This window comes from Trachypithecus francoisi, unplaced genomic scaffold (assembly GCF_009764315.1).
Source record: "Trachypithecus francoisi isolate TF-2019V2 unplaced genomic scaffold, Tfra_2.0 Lachesis_group2, whole genome shotgun sequence".
Classification (NCBI taxonomy): domain Eukaryota; kingdom Metazoa; phylum Chordata; class Mammalia; order Primates; family Cercopithecidae; genus Trachypithecus; species Trachypithecus francoisi.
In genome coordinates this window covers 65,457,457-65,474,400 of record NW_022681465.1, presented here as the reverse complement: position 1 = coordinate 65,474,400, position 16,944 = coordinate 65,457,457, and the positions used below count along the sequence as shown (strand labels likewise).

The 16,944-nt window shown below is 37.1% G+C and overlaps 1 protein-coding gene across 2 annotated transcripts in view; it reads right to left on the bottom strand.

The window, feature by feature from the left end:
* Positions 1-820: 820 nt before the first annotated feature.
* Positions 821-16,944, bottom strand: part of CDH6 (cadherin 6) — a 141,402-nt gene continuing 125,278 nt past the window's right edge. For both annotated transcript variants that reach the window (XM_033179266.1, XM_033179267.1), the window contains exons 8-12: positions 16,348-16,484; positions 13,338-13,459; positions 12,169-12,286; positions 11,749-12,000; positions 821-6,808 (exon numbers count right to left, since the gene is read on the bottom strand). In XM_033179266.1, coding sequence (XP_033035157.1) covers positions 6,318-6,808; positions 11,749-12,000; positions 12,169-12,286; positions 13,338-13,459; positions 16,348-16,484 — 1,120 coding nt within the window. In that variant the 3' untranslated portion in view covers positions 821-6,317. The remainder of the gene's footprint in view (positions 6,809-11,748; positions 12,001-12,168; positions 12,287-13,337; positions 13,460-16,347; positions 16,485-16,944) is intronic.

Here is a 16,944-nt window from a genome sequence, read left to right as displayed (position 1 = left end):
CACTTTCCTCAGTATCTCTCATGAGATGTCTCCACAGCACCTCCTAGTGTGTATTGTGGTGATGAGCTTATTGTATTTCTTTTTCCCAGACCATGAGCTTCTGGAGAGGAAGCAAAGTACACCAATCTGACTTACTGTCAAATATTTGGCGGCACACAGTGGAGTGCCTAATACATATGGAACAAATGAATAAATGAAAATCTTCTTTGCAAAGCTATGAATTCTCACAGTTAAAAAAAATTATGAAATGGCGCCTGTAGAAATAGAAGGCAGCTTAAAAAAGAGCATGCATGTAAAATATTACAGCTGTAAATATGCTAAAAACATTTTATTTACTCATAGTATCAGAATGCTGGAAGGGTTTTATTTTTATGTTCCTCAGATCTGACTGCTGTTTTATCTTTTTTTTTTTTTTTTTTTTTAAATCAGAGACCCAGAGACAATTGTTTTTATGGAAGTGAAATAATGGGTGGAGGTTTGGGAGGGGCAAAAATATAGAACTGTCCTTTTTTTTTTTTTTTTTAATCTAAAGCAATTACCATGAAGATAAACAGCTTTCTTCTCAATAAAGCAATTTCATAAATAATAGTAGAATTCTTGATGTCCCCGCAGTAAGAAGTCTGCAGGGCAGTGCCAATGATATATATTGCTGGCTGGGAAAAACTATTGTTTACAAGCTAATTATTGTACAATAAGTCAGCTTTTGTTAGCTCTCTGAGAGGTTAAAACAGCAGGTTCAGAAAGATAAAGTATGTCAGCATGTATATTTAAAAAATCTGTGATTACAAACAATGGTTTGAGAGAATTGAAAAAAAACAAGTTAGAAAAAAACCAGTTTATTAAGTAATATCATATAAATAACTTGTTACAAAAATTGATTTGCAAAAGGCATATTTACTCTTTGTGAGAAATCAGTTTTTAAATTGCATTCTTTTGAAATTTATAAGTGTAAGAAAACAAAACAAAAGAAAAGAAGCCATTTCAAGGAGTGCGTATTTGCCATTTGACTGCAACAAAAGGCCCGGCCACACTGAGCTAAAAGTTAATACTCCATTCTTCTAACATAGAAACCTTTCTCAGGTAAACTGCGAGGTTATGAGAATCCCCCTAACTAGAAATGTTGATGGGAACTGAGCGTTGCTTGCTTTCATTAGGTGTTCTTGTTGCCAAAGACATGAACGATACTAAGAAAACGACAAGAGCTGAGTATTCCCGCCAGTAAATCTTCAAGGGTGGCATCCGTTTCAATTTATACTTGGAAGTATTTTTAATTAAAAACAATCAATACCAAAAAGCTTTTATTTTCTGGGTTTAAAAATCACAAATCACAGTGGGAGAATGCCAAATTGCTTTAGCCTGGTACTACTGAAGACGCACATAGCATTTATTATAAGGCCTACTCTTATGCAGTTCACTCTCAAAGCAATGAAAATAATTTCAAACCAAACAGTACAGTGGGTTTGAAGCGTTCCTACGTTTCTTCCAAGGAGCTCAGTTTTACATTTGCTACACGGCATTCCCCCCGAATGCCTAGTAATTCTATACATCTGATTCTTTAATAAACACTAAACTAATAGATCATAGAAAACTAAAAGCTTAGAGAAGGTGCCTCCAGACATATTTACATGAATAGCGTAGCCTCACAAGAAAGACCAAGATCTCATTAGCGTGGAATGCTTTTTGCACAAAGCTGGGTCCATGCCTCATTTGTCAAATTAACCCCATTTGAGGAGAAATTTGAGTTTGTGGTTCATGAGTTTTTGAAAATAAATGGAATTAAGCAACTTGTAAAAGCTCTTTTGAAATTAATCTAATAACCCAGTGGCTCCTCGGCTAAGTGCCTCAGTCCTGTCTGAAATACAGTGGGTAAGAGCCTTTGATTCTATTTGACCTCTTTTCAACACTTTCATCTGCCGGCTCTGTTGGGCTAACGTTTCCCCAAATAAAAATGAAAATGCCCCATAAATAAGGTATTACAAAAAGGGGAGTAGATTAAAGATTGTCTCAGCAATGCTTAAATTAAATTGACGATGCAGAGACCATAAACTTCTGGCTTTAAAAATGAGCTATTTCTTTATTAACTTCTAACAAGTGTATGAGTCAATGTATTTTCTTTCTAAGAGGGTATTGCTCTCCACATTAAATATGGTCGGGGTCTGATATTTTTAGTAGAGAATTATCCCTTTAGAAAATTATTCCATAAAGATGCCATAGGTAGATTAAAAATGTTGTGACCGTAAGAGCTACTGAACATTTAAGGAGACCATGGTATAATTCTATATTCTCTGGAAAAGGAAGCTGCTTGTTTGAGCTTAGGAAATAGCTCATTTTCCTGAAGATTCACATGCCGAGTGTTAATTTTTCTACGCTTATAATCTGATAAGGAAAGTTGTGGTGTTAAACACAGTACACTGCTTGGATTTTGAGTTGCCTTTTATAATGTCACAATTCAAACAAGATTTTATCTTGATAAAACATAAAAATTAAGATTACACTAAAATGATCCTTGTTAGAGGATATATTTCAAAATAGTGGGGGAATCATGACTTTTTAGAGCCTTCTTCCAGAGTAATTACACTGCTTCAAAACTAGTTATTAGGATAAAATAATTTATTTGGTGGTCTGTTCCTGGTGAAAATGAATTTAGCTGATAAGGATGAGTACCTGAAGTAAATATTTATCAGGAATATTGCACCCAGGAATCAACTTTGATCTTTCTTTTCAACTGCATTACTTTTTATGGTGCTTGAGTATACAGAATTGTCCAAGTCCTAGTTTACACACCATTATCCCCAATGGGATATGTATTTCCAGGCAAAGCATTTGATATGAAATATTGTTCAGCCAATCAGGACATTGAAAATCTATGTACATAAAAGTGAAAGTAATGGAAACATTCTAAAGTTAATTTGGATTAATAAAATTTGGATGCCTCTAAGATACAGATTCAATTTTTAAGTACTTTCTGCACAACTTTTTGGGAGCTGAAAATAAAAACTAAACCGCATGTTAAACTGAGTTAAAATTAAATGGGCAGGTTTTGTTCCGTCTGAAAAGGGAGTAATTTCATTGCTGAACATCCCTTTATGGACCCAAACTGTAAAGGCAGGAAAGTGCTGAAAGAAACATCTATTTACTGTGCCCAGATTCCCTCTCTTGTGGTTCTATGGAATAATATTTGCTTCTTTCCCGTTTGGTTTATTTATTTATTTGGGCACAACTATTTTTTAGACCTTTCAGAAGAAAGTGGCCAGGAAGTGAAGGGGCTTTAAACAATGGCTTAATGTTTTTTTAAAATTCAGCTTATTCTAGGGAACATCTTAGTAGTTTAAAGGAACTCTTGCTTTTGAATAGAGGGTAAAAACATATCATCAGAAAGCTCTCAATGTCCTTGAAACAACCCACAAAAGCAATCTGGTTACGTTTAATGAATTTTCGTTTCTCAGTGATTGAAACAAATATTAAAATTTTACTTCTTCCCACTCTCCTTCCATCTTTCCCATCACCAACATCTAAAATTAGGAAACAGACAATGAAAAAACTGAGCTGAAAATTATTTTTTCTCCAGTAATCTTTCATGTTGCCTGGGACCTAGCAATTAAAAAAAAAAAAAAACCTGCGCATGCACTGATGTTTGACCTGATACTCAGGTGAGGTGGGAAGGAAGTGAGACGAAGCTGGAGAATGATGGAACTATGGCTCTTACTGGTTCCACAATGTCAAAGAATCTGAATTATAGGAAAATGTCACTCCAACTTGATACTTACAATATCCTGGTACTAAATATTTAGCCCCAGTCTCAAATTATCCAATTTCCTATAAATTTACTTCATCATCAGCTTTTGTGATAAGAGATTAAAGTTATTTCCATAAGTAGTCACATTAACCTGTTCTTGGTATGCTGTGTCATCTTCAGGGAGGGATAAAAGACCTTGCCAATTACATCTCAGATATTCCGCTATAGAACTACTTCCTTTCACTTATTAGGAGAACGCAGACCTTACCCTTAAACACTGGAAATTGCTAGTGTCAATCCTCAACTTCAGAAGATATCTTTCTTTTTACAGGACTATCTTCCTTGATTCAATTTGTTACATGACATGAAACATAAGGATAGAGACTTCTTTAATTTTACAGTAAATCGTGTGATTAAGGTGCTGTTCTATTGCTATGAATAACTAGCTTCTAACTTTACTAAGTTTTTTTCAACACTTACCTGTGACTATGATACGTATCAATTCATTAGAGTGAAGACCTCACATAGCCTTTTGTTTGCATTAGCGCTCGCGTGTACGCACGTGCGTGTGTGTATGAAGAACTAGAAAAAAGAAAACCCTGAAAGCAGGAAATAGCTCAAGCATGAAATATTTGTTACTATATAGGGCAGTCCATTATAAAATTGGAAACCATTCGGAAGACACAAGGAATAATATGGTTGTACAAAATTTTCACTCTAATCAGGTAACCCAAAATACTACATTTCTCTTCTTTTAAAGTTTCCATCTTTACTTCTTGGGTAATATGCCTATTTAAAACTTAACTAAACAACAGTGTGTTTCCAAACAGAAAATATGTACTGATATGACAACATCCCCAAATGGAAATGACACTAAAATTATTCATAGAAAATTAATATTAATTGAAAATAAATCCGTAAGACTAATAAGTGAAGTCAGCATATTCTTAAGTGTATGTATATACAGAGCCTGTCTTTTAGGTTTTCGAAACAAGGATGTTTTCATTATAGTACATTGGAATTTCTGATGACTGCACAAGGTAAGATTCTAATGATAAATGCCATTAGAACAGCCATGTGAAATAAACGATTTGAATCTGCCAGAAGGATTAGTTCAGTTCAGTTGGGTCCTCTGGATAATAACTGACTATGAGGCTAATTGCATAATTAGAGAAATAATAGATTGGATGGATTTTACATTACTTTTCTGTCATAGTTTGAGACCATTACTTTATCATTAGTTCAAAGTCAAGGATGGCAGGGTGGTCATGAAAGCAAAGTTAAAAACAATGAAAAAAAATTACTGTTTTTGAAAATCAACTATCATTTTAATTACAGTCTTAAACACTTTTGTTTAAGGGAATCATATTTTCCCTTTGCAAAGGTCTTCCAAACACGGAATATGTAGGTTTTCATCATAATCTCAATGTTGTTTATCCAACTGTATCACGTTATATAAATATGTAGAGGTTTCCAGATGTCAAGGGCAGGGTATTAGGTTCAAGTGTGGCTGGTTCTAACCTCTCCACTGAACTCCTAGAGTGAGATTTAAGTTTTATTTAATCTAACTTTACTAATTCAACTTAGTCGTGTAAGAAGGATATGAAGAATCCGAATTATTGTACTTCACACTGCTACTTTCATGTACAGTATAGTGGAATGATACTGACAACTATAGACAAGAAGTTAAAATTTGTCTCAGGAAAATTCTTTCAAGAATTTTTAGACAATTTTGGCATTAGCCTACTGATAGCTGAAAGAATTTCAAGTGACCCGTGATACATGTGGTGGCCAAAACTTTTAATGTATGCTAAAATATATTTCCTTTGTTAACATTATTAGCTATTTCCCTCCCCCTTTATATGGTACAAAGGCAAACTTTCGCATGTCTAATCTAGGATATAACAAACTATGAGTTAGTGGAAGGAATGAAGTCGTACTAGGTTTGTGGTTGTTTTTGGATGTTACCGTTTAATTTGCTTCTATTCTTTAAGAGTAATGAGAATTTTAACATATGGGTGGATTTGAGGTTTTGAATAGTATTTGATACCAGAGAAAGTTCTTGAAGAGCAAATAGGATGGGCGAGTGTTATTTTAAATTCTTTGTAACACAAATAAACACCCCATGTAATTTATCTCCTTGTGAGCCCATATGCCCTCATTTCTTTTACTATGATGATATTTTTATCTGTAAAGCACAGTCCTTTATCCATTAGCCTGTGAAATGTACAGTTAGGGCAGTTGGCTGACCTGACATGGAGTGTAGTAATACAGCAGGCCAGCGGAAGTGGGCACATTGCCCTGAGAACAAGTGGAAATACTGTTCCCTGTCCTCCCCTCCAGCACCTGCCTGTTGGGCTGACTTGGTTAGCTGGATGCACTAAAAAATAAAAATTGGCCCCTTGGAAGCTCATAAAACTGTACTAGAAAAAAGTCTCTAACATTGGATCCACAGGGACTGCAGCCACTGGCTTTTGGAATGGGTAGAACAGAGAACCCTTCACGGAGTAGTGGATAAATATAAAGAAATAGCCACTTCACATATTTCAGTGTCGTATTGGAAAATGAAAAAGGCAACAGATTAGGAGTCTTTGTCACTGTCCACTCCTCCGTACATATCTGCAAGCTTTTTGAATCGAGGTCCCCAGTCACTAAGGTAATCATAGTCTTGATCTCCATCCGTGGTCACTGACTCCAGCGAGCTCAGGGAATCCGCCACGGAGCCAGTGCCTTCATAGGCGTAAGTGGCCAAGGAGTCGTATGGCGGGGCAGTGGGGTCTGTGTCATTTTCCTTTAACCTTTGGTTAATGAAATCTCTGACATCGGTGTTGTCGCGAGCTGTTGGAGTCCGTCGGGGTAGAAAAAGGGCTTCAGGCACAATGTCCCTTCGTAATTTGCTGTCCTCTATGGCTTCAGGATTCCTCAGGGTGCCGATATCAAAAGCCTGGGTGTCCTCCTCTCCACCACCTTCGTCGTTGTAACTGACAATGTTATCTCTGATGTCCTCTTTGGAAATGATCAAAGGCTCTTTTTTTCGCTGCCGCCTCAGAGCTGCAAACAGCACCACTGTCACTGGAAGCAGAAAACAAAACAGAAAAGGAAGGAAAAGTTAATTTGCTGCCCAATTAATGTCAGGAAGAAACACCGTGCTCAAATGTGAAGTTTTAAAAGTTCTCTAGAAAACGCAGACTCAACTTTTATTTCTTTAAGGACGCACTTGCCTCCATCCATGATCAAACCGGGACCCATAAAATGGAGTAAATATTTGAAAGAAGGTTATAATTTAGGTAGAGGATAAAACACCATCACATTTTGGCAGTAATTCCTTTTTACTTTGAAATGGCAAACTGGTTTCAAGGTAAGGAAAAAAATGATAAAAAAAAGAAGCTCGGCCTCAGTGAAAGTACTGCAATCAGGGTGCAAATTATGCTGAACACCTAAAATGCTCTGAAACTGGTTACAAGGACAAGACTGGCACCTTTGGGAATGTGTTGAAGGGTTTACATAACTCCACATCTGAAATAACTTTTGCGCTATGCCTTTTTTTCTTTTCCCTGAGAAAAGTGTAAAATTAGTTTAAAACCCAAAGTAGACATTGAATATTTGCATACCTTTCCTACATATAATGCAATATTATTCCAGAAAATACCTGGAGAGACCCAGATATAATTCAGAAACCCATTTTGGATTTTGAGATGGGCTAATTTGAAGGGGGCAGGTAAGGATCCACATGCCATATTATTTCTGTTTGAGCTAAATGAAATAAACACATGTAAGTGAGATTTTTTTATTTTTTATTTTTCAAAGGTTCATGTTCTATAAGTTTGTTACTCAGGACGTTCGTTCTTTTGATTTTTCCCTCCTAACTCAAATTAGAGGCAAAGCAAGAATTGTGTTTAAATAGCTCCTGATCTTTCTTCATAGCTGGCTGGGTGGAACACAGCTGGCTACTTGTAGAGAGACACATCTATCTACAAATGGACAGATGGGTGAAAAAATAAAAACACAGTAAAAGCTTAGAGAGAAAACAGCCATCTAGGCCAACAAGTGCATTGTTAAAGTGGGTTTGTGCAGAGAAGTGTATTACAGGAAGTCACAGTAGTGTCTCTTTACAATTTCATCCACAACAAGGCCCAATTTTTATGAGCCACGAAACCTGAGTTACTGCAATAAGAATTACAGAATAATGCATTTTTAGTGAGTATACATAACTACCTGTATAAGAATAGATGTAGGCACACCCATGTATCTACATATTAAAATTTCGTTAGTAATAATAATTGGTTACCAATTGAGAGATTTCTATGTGCTAAGCACTGTACTAAGTGCTTAACATACTGAATCTCATTTAATTATCATAATAGCCCTACAAGTAGATACCATCATTAAAACCCCATTTTACATAAGAAGAAATTGAAGTTTCAAGATGTTACATGTATATGCAATTCAAATCCAGGTTGGTCCAACTAAAAAGCCTGCACTCATAATTGCCATGTTTTGAAGCAGGTCTGGAGTATAGACTATTTCCAAAGGAAATATAACTTTGCCCCTTTCAAGTGTGTGGTTTTGTAGTTGTATATACCCTCTTTTGCTGCCAGAAAGTATCTTGATGCCTTGTGTGATGCACCCATGCAGGGTATTGATTCATTCATGCATTTGATAACATTTATGTAGTGCCTACTCTGTACCAGGTACGGTTCTAGGCACTGAGTGGGTGGGTAGGGTGGGGGACAGTTGGATGAAGACAAAATAAACAATATGTATAATAAATAAGGAAATTGTTAGAAGGTGATAAGTGCAATATGAACATGAAAAAGCAGAGCAGAACAAGGTGGAGAAAAATACTTCTGTATATATTTGAGGAGCCCATACGAACATACAGCACAGTTTTTTTTTGTTTTTTTTTTTTTTAAATGGAGTCTTACTCTGTCGCCCAGGCTGTAGTGCAGTGACACAATCTCAGATCACTACAACCTCCGCTTCCCAGGTTCAAGCAATTCTCCTGCCTCAGCCTCCTGAGTAGCCGGGATTACAGGCACCCACAACCACACCTGGCTAATTTTTGTATTTTTAGTAGAGACGAGGTTTCACCATGTTGGATTAGGCTGGTCTCGAACTCCTGATCTCAAGTGATCCACCTGCCTCGGCCTCGCAAACTGTTGGGATTACAGGCGTGAACCACGGTGCCCAGCCAGCAGAGTTTTGTATATGTTGTTGGAGGGAGGTTGCATAATTTGAGCAAAGACATGAAGAGAAATGCAGGGCTTTGGGCAGAGAGATGCACATGATCTACCTTTCAGACAGGCTGCCAGTCTGAACAATGACATGGATTTGCAAAACAGAGGGTTGTAAGTAAGGACATCCACTGGGATTAGAGAACAGAATCAAGCCAACTATCTCTCCAAGAATTAAGCTCTAATGTACATGGGCTCATTCAGTCATGTAAGGCACGAGGCAGGCATTTATCACCTCCTAATTCTTCCCTGGCTTAAGGTATCTATAGCTTTTATTTTAGTCTTATGCACATCTGAAAGTGCAACTGTCTGGAAGGGAGAGGGCACGTTAAAAAAATCAAAGGCATTTATTCATGGTCTAATTCTTCTACAGCTAAAACTGCCTATATCTTTTCTTATTAGCCCAATGCACATCTGAACAGAATTTCTTGAGAGTATCGCTGTCTAGGAGAGCTCTCAGAGCTAACTTTTATAAAGTGAAAATGTGATTGCTAAGCACATGGGGCAAACACATTCTTAGAAAGTGATGCCCTGATGAGGTGCTCTCAGCAGGAACTGAGTCTCCCCTTTTCCCTTACCCTTTTGAAGCCAGAGGATAGCAGTAAGATTTTTGGGGGGATAGAGGGACAATTGGGCAAATTTGTGTTCAAATCTCATCGTAAAACTAGAGGGTCAAGAGATCTGGGTTAAATTAAATGATTTGACCATTCTAAGCCTATTTTCTTATTTGTAAAATAAAATCAATAATAGCACAGTACCCAGTCTTACTGTCATGAATGTGAAAATTTTGCAAACTCTAAGGCACCATAAGACATGAGACGTAGCAGTTGTCTAGCTGTTTTTACTGTTGTTTTATTTTTGTAAAATATCCATTACCATATGATCCACTTTCTGGACTCCAGATTTCTTCCTATATCAATGTGGCTTTCCTTCATTTTCCTCCACTTTCTTCAATTGCCACATTTTAAGTTTGGGCTGTCTTTTGGCCTGGAAATCACCCTGCATTTCATAAGTTTGAAAAGAAAGTACAGTGCAGTCTTCAGGCACCAAGCCTGGGGAAGAAAATTTAGGTTGGGAACTTTAGTTTTACCACGTGTTAGACACATGACTTGGCTACATTACTTCACATCTTGGAGCTGCAGTTTTCATATGTAAGGTACAGATAAGTATACACCAAATGGTGCCGAGGATTAGGTGAGAAAAACCTTTGTAAAGCATCTTGCACTGCATCTGACCTATGGTGTATACCTAACAAAGGCTAAATCCCATTTTTTCTCCTTTTTTATTAGGTACAGAATTCCAAAGAGATTAAACAAGATGTGGGAGGCACTGAGGCCAATTAGAAGTCATGAGGAGACAGTGAATTCATTGGAGGAAGGAAATGAAAGGGGGAGATTCAGTGAGTTGACTAGAAGGAAGAAAAGGGGGAAGAGATAACGGGTAGATGATGATAGAAAGGAAGAATCACCTCTGTCAGATGAGAGTTATCTCTCCTTCCATAGACGACAAAAAGAGTCCATGGAATACGCCTTGGGTACAGCCCTACCAATCCAAGGCTTCTAAAATATCACCCTTTTGATCAAAAAGAACATTCATATCTTTCTCTTCCAAAACAATGTTACAGACTCACACCATTAGAAACACTGATTTGTCTTTGCACACTGTCAGTTTTTATTTATGCTCATATCTTAAAATACTTTCCCCAAGTCTTAGTTGACAAAGAGAATCACAGTTCTGTAGTTGAGTTTCAAGGCTTCTGTTATAGTTAGCAGGGTTGATGTGGAGTGTGAAGGAGCGCTCCAGCAGGGATCCCTAGGCATTCTGTTCTTGGCGAAATGCAGGTTCTCTTTTACTCTTCTCAAAGTCACTCTGTCTTCGTTTTTTTAAAAAGAGTATTTCCCCCTGTATAATTCAGGTTAACTCTTAACTTCTTACCTTTTCTTTTCACTATACAGGCAAGCTTTACAAATCTTGCTTTTATTTTTGGAAGGGCTGCATTAACAAATATTTGTTTTCTTAGTTCACAGTCAAGGGCCTGTTGAGAAATCCAAGCTTGACTTGTAGGCTTAATTAGTTGGTTAGGGGTAAAAATTTCATTTGAATCATTGCTGGACCCTGATTTCCATTTTTATTACATTCATTTCTTTTGGGCCACCATACTTATTTCCTCAGTCACAGAAGTTATTTATTGTTGAGTGTGAGAAATAGACCTTATGCATGTGGCAATCAGAGAGCAATGCTAAGAAGGTAATCATTTAAATGGTAAATCAACATTAGTTTGCTGGGTTAAAAAAAATTCATAGCTTTTATTTTTCTAGGATGAGAGAAAAGTCAGCACACTCCTCTTCCCACTTTCCCATAGATCTTTAAACTTTACCTTTATAGAAAGGGCCCTCATCATACACTCCATGCCAGACACTTGATAACAATGTTTTCCAAGTAAAAAAAATTACACAACAAATGAAATGAAAAGGGCACATTTATGTTGCCCTGAAATCCCCCGAGATTCATTCCCAGTCTGATAGACAAGAGATTCTTTTGGTGGAATGATTCCTGGGCAAGCAAAGACACGGGCAAGTTTCATATCTGTTCATTTCCCAAAGCCATTTGCAAGCAAAAATGAGTTCACATCGTACAGCACAGATTCTCAGTATGTAACTCGACTCACCTAGATCAGGCTGTATGCCTTAATGGGGGAGGCAGATAAATCTAGGGTGTCACAGTAACAGTGTGAGCCCCTCACCATGGGGAGATAGGAGGCAGGGAGAACCAGTTTACCTAGTAGGATCACGATGCACAGAAGGATGGCAACCAGAGCCCCCGTGCTCAGTCCCGTGGGGTGGATGAGCGCCTCCGCATGGCAGGACTGCATGTTCCCGTGGTGGTCACATGCACAGACCCGGACAGTCACTGTCCCAGTGCTGCTTTGAACTGGGTAGTCGTTGTCTGAAATGACCACAGGCAAGAGATAGGTGCTCATCTCGTGTCTATTATAGCCATTTTTCCGAGTTAAGATTCCCGCCGTGTTGTCTGGAACCGGAAAGCAAAGTGGTGAATGTATGTGGATGCTGCTTCATGTATTGAATCAATTGTGATGGGAAAAGATAGATATAGATACAGATACATACACATACATACACATACAGATACAGGTATGGATATAGATGGAGGTAGAGAAGGTAACTTGAACTCATTTACCTTTGTTGTCTTGAATGGTAAAGTTTGAGCCACTGGCTGCTTCAGGGGCCAAAGAAAACGAAAATTGGTGCCCACTATAAGGGTCGTCCTTGTCAACAGCACGCAGGGTCTGAATCAACTAAGAGAAAAACCAGAACATTGTCACAAAATTTTGGTAACTCAAAAGTGTTTCTTACCGTTTTGCAATAAATTGCTTGACAAAATGATTTAACATTTTAATTATAAAAATGATAGCCTTTAAGTAATGTACAGTGAATCTGCTCTATTATGGGTTAGAAAGCCAAAGGGCATGGAATGATTCTTTGTTGTGGGGACACTGTAGGATGTCCTGTGCATTGTAGGATGTTAAGCAGCCACCCTGGCCTCTACCCACCCCGTATCAGTAGCACCTTCTAGTGTGACAATCAAACTCTCTCAAGATACTGCACATATCCCCAGGGAGGAAATCATCCTGATTGAGAAACATTTGGCCTTGAGTGATGTAAAGCTATAAAATATCCCAATAGTCTGTGACAACATCGCAACTTCACAAAGTAGAAGTTCTCTTTGGACAGTCTGTCTAGAAATGCACTCTTGGCATTACATAAGCTATCAACTTGCAAAAAATGGAAAAGAAAATAAGTATATAGAACACAGTAACTTCAGCTTTCTACCTGCATGTGTACTTTAACAGTGTACTTCTATTTTCACAAACTGAAACATAATTTTTATATCACTGGCAGCAAAGACCTTTTTCACAAGGGGACAAATGTGTAAAATAGGAAAGCATTCATGAATTTGTATTACTTATACAGATGGTCAATGTAAATAAGTGAAATCATGAATTATAGGCAATTATAAAGTATGTTCTAGTTATTACTTCAAGTACATATGGTAATTAAACTATCTGTTCACCAATAAAGATTTTTCCAATAAAGCTGTGACTAATCTATTTTAATAAAAACTTAAGATCGATTTGGAATCAGCCTCAGTCTTTGATGAACTTCCAGTTCTTCGAAACTGTTAGTTCTCATATGTAAGTCCTGGTTCTTATTTATAGTATTAATTTCCGTGGCATTCACTTCATAGTTAATTCACAACTCTCCTTCAGCTCTGTGAATCATCTCAATGATTAGAAGATCTAAATTAATCTGACGTTCAACTTGAATGTACTTTTTAATGAAACTCACCTGATCTGCCTTTGCTTTTTCACAGACAAAAGTTTCATAGAACTCAGCAAATTCTGGGGCGTTGTCATTGACATCTAGAACTTTAATATATAGAGGTACTCGACTACTTTGCTTTGGATTATCTGTCACATACCAAAAAGAAAGAAAAATCCATTTACATGTTGATTGCTGATTCCCTTTAGACAACATCCACTCAACTTCTTCATTCTCATTCATGCACGGATTCCCCAAGCTAATGTACTACTGGGCATTAAGTATCAGTGTGGTCACAAAATGTAGAATTTGATTGTTTGGTACATCTGGAGTTGGATGCACCTGTTAGAGATACATGGGTGACAAAGCTACTTGTGTTGATATAGTTCAACTGTATAATAAACCTTAAGATAACACAAAACCAAGAGAGGCATTTTAAAGGTAGATTTTCAAGGAAGCAGGCCGATGGGGAGCATATGGACAAAAGGAAGAAGAGGGAAAACGAATGAACCACCAGAAGACCAAAGGATAGTTATTGGTCTTAGTGTTTTAGTTTGAGTGCTGAACGAGAGCAAGATGTCATGCTAAACACTTTGCTATATTATGTATTTAATGTTCACAAACTTCTGAGATGGAGTTACTGCCCCCACTTTATAGATGAGGAAACTGAGACATGGAGAAGTTAAGCAATTTATCTGTGTTTATAGAGACAGTAAAGAGTGAAGTCCAGGTTCAAACTTGGATCTGTCTGACTCCAAGCCCAGGCTGAAAGCCCAGGCTTTTCATCTGGAATTAATGATAGAGCGGAATCAATGTTTGCAGACCTGAGATAAATGAAGTATTTCGGTTGCCTTCTGTGGTAGTCTTTTAGCACAGTATGGAAGACAGATTCCTGGTGTAAGAATCAGGAGTTAGAATCTATCACTGCAGCTCTCTTCATTTACTTCACTTGTATGTCTCCTGTTTTTTCACTTAGTAAGTATTTAGGGAGCATCTAATACCTAATCTATAGCAGCCTCTATTTGGGATGTTGGGGCACTAGGAAACATAACAAAGATCCTGTTTCCTGGAGCTTTATTGTAATGGGGATGGACAAACCATAAACACATAAATGTATAATGTGTCAGATGGTAAATGCTATAGAGAAATTAAGTAGGTAAAAAGGATTGAGAGAAACAGAGCTGTTACTTAGAATGATGACCAAGACTGCTTCTCTGATGAGACATCATTTGCCCAGAGACATGAATGAAGAGAAGATTTAAGCCATGTGAATATTTCTGACTCTTCAGGTCGAGGAATCTGTATATGCAAAGGCCCTGAGGTGAGTGGGAGCTGGTTTTATACAAGCTTTTGGTTTCTGTTATATCAAAGGTTGTTAAGAAAATTAGACAGTAAGATTCTTTAAAATGTCTGAAATTTTACTCACACTATTCTTCGAAAGTTAGAGTAGCTGAATACTAACTTTTAAGAGATAGTCACCAATACTTTCAAATGTGTCATAGAAACATTAAATCTTAAAAACAAGTTTTTTAAGGCACAAAGCTTAAAATACTTATGAAATAACTGCTTTGGTAAAAAATAAAATTTCGTGGTTGTCGGAAAAATGGCCATTTTCAGTGGGAAAGAATTTTATAATTTTAAAACTTCAAAGATGCTCTGTCTTTGCTATCTACATCAGTCCTTTAATATAAATGCACATGAACTTCAAGATAAATCTTGACATAAATTCTGAAGAGTAAATTCCTACCTAATTTCTAATGTGCTGTCCTTATCACTATCTAAAAGCAATGCTTCATTTTGCCCATATTGGTTACTATTCTACCAAATATCCTGTAGTCACTTCAAATCTCATGAGTTATATTGACAGAGAATACAAATGTAATAAACTATTCGATACGGAATATTTCACACTAGATACCCAAAGTGAGCTAAAAATGTTTGGAACTTTTAAAATTAAACACAAAAACTAAAAAGTGAGCTATACTTTAGAAGCCTAGTTTTGTTGTTGTTGTTGTTGTTTGGAGTTGGAGTCTCACTCTGTCGCCCAGGCTGGAGTGCAGTGGAGTGATCTCGGCTCACCGCAAGCTCCGCCTCCCAGGTTCACACTGTTCTCCTGCCTCAGCCTCCCAAGTAGCTAGGACTATGGGCACCTGCCACCACGTCCAGCTAATTTTTTTTGTAGTTTTAGCAGAGACGGGGTTTCACCGTGTTAGCCAGCATGGTCTTGATCTCCTGACCTCATGATCCGCCCGCCTCGGCCTCCCAAAGTGCTGGGATCACAGGCGTGAGCCACCGCGCCTGGCCCAGAAGCCTAGTTTTAAACATTGAAATTCTATTTTAAAGATCGTTTTTCACTTACATTCTTCAGCCCGTACATTGTATTGACCATCTACATTAGTTTTCATTGTGTGTAATCATTTTATTTAAAGCATTCTTTTGGCACTATTGTTCTTTGCCTTCAATTTCATGGGGGTTACCATAAAATTCATTCTAATCATTTTATTGATTACTTGGTGATTTGTATTAGTCACTTTGGTATACCATGGAACAGTGATAATTTATATCTCTTAATTCTGTAAAGACTTCGAAATAGAAATTCTATAGCAAGCTAGAGAATTGATATCTAAAAAATTTCTAAACAATGCCCACATTTTACAATATACTTGACCACTCTCATCTTGTGCCCCCACACGCAATGTCTAATTGAGAGTCTGTTTTTTTTTCAGCTGTTTATGTAATGTTCTAATTTATAAGCTTTTTGGAACTAAATCCACCAAGTACCAATTCAATCTCATTTGTGAGATACATTCCCATTTTATTGTTTCCAAACCATAGAACTTTCATGGTTGCCTCTCCATTTATGTATAAGCCAATGCATATATAGAAGCAGCATTACTGCAAATCACTCCAGAGCTCTTTCCCTCAATACATATCAAGTGGGATTGTCAATACATGGTGACAAGCTATGCTCTGCCAGCCCTTGCTGGGACACTCAGTCTATTAATGGGGGACAGCAGTGGTATTAGGTAGGACTTACTGATTTCTGTTGCTATCACTGTAATGTTGTGCCATAGCAGTGTTTCTCGGTCAAGAAGTTTCGATGTAAAAATGGAACCATTTCCAGAATCAATGTTGAATATTCTGTCCATATCTGTGTGTCGATCTACAGAGTACCTGAAAATGCAGAGTGGAATTAAGAAAGGCTTTTCTTTCTATTTCCTATTCTCACATCATAGAACATCATAACACATCTGGTACACAATATGTCCCAGAGTATCTGTGGCATGAATTTTTTTCCATCTCTAGTGCATATTTGAATATCTACAACTTGACATTAAGTAAAATATTTTGAGAAATTAGTTCTTCACAATGGAGGTCTTAATAGTAAACTCACTAGACAAGTTGCATGACTTTGAGGATCACCATTACATTTTCTTTTCTAATATGTATAAATTTGGATCAAGTTTATATAGTAATTGTTTCATTTTTTAACTCAAGTTTTTACAACCTGAGAACTTTAATATGTGTGTGTGTATTTGTATGCATATGTAGGGTGTTGGTTATTTTTCTACTTTCCATTTAATTTAAAAAATCATCTGTTGAAATAAGCAAAAGACAGCTAGTGTGGCCAAGG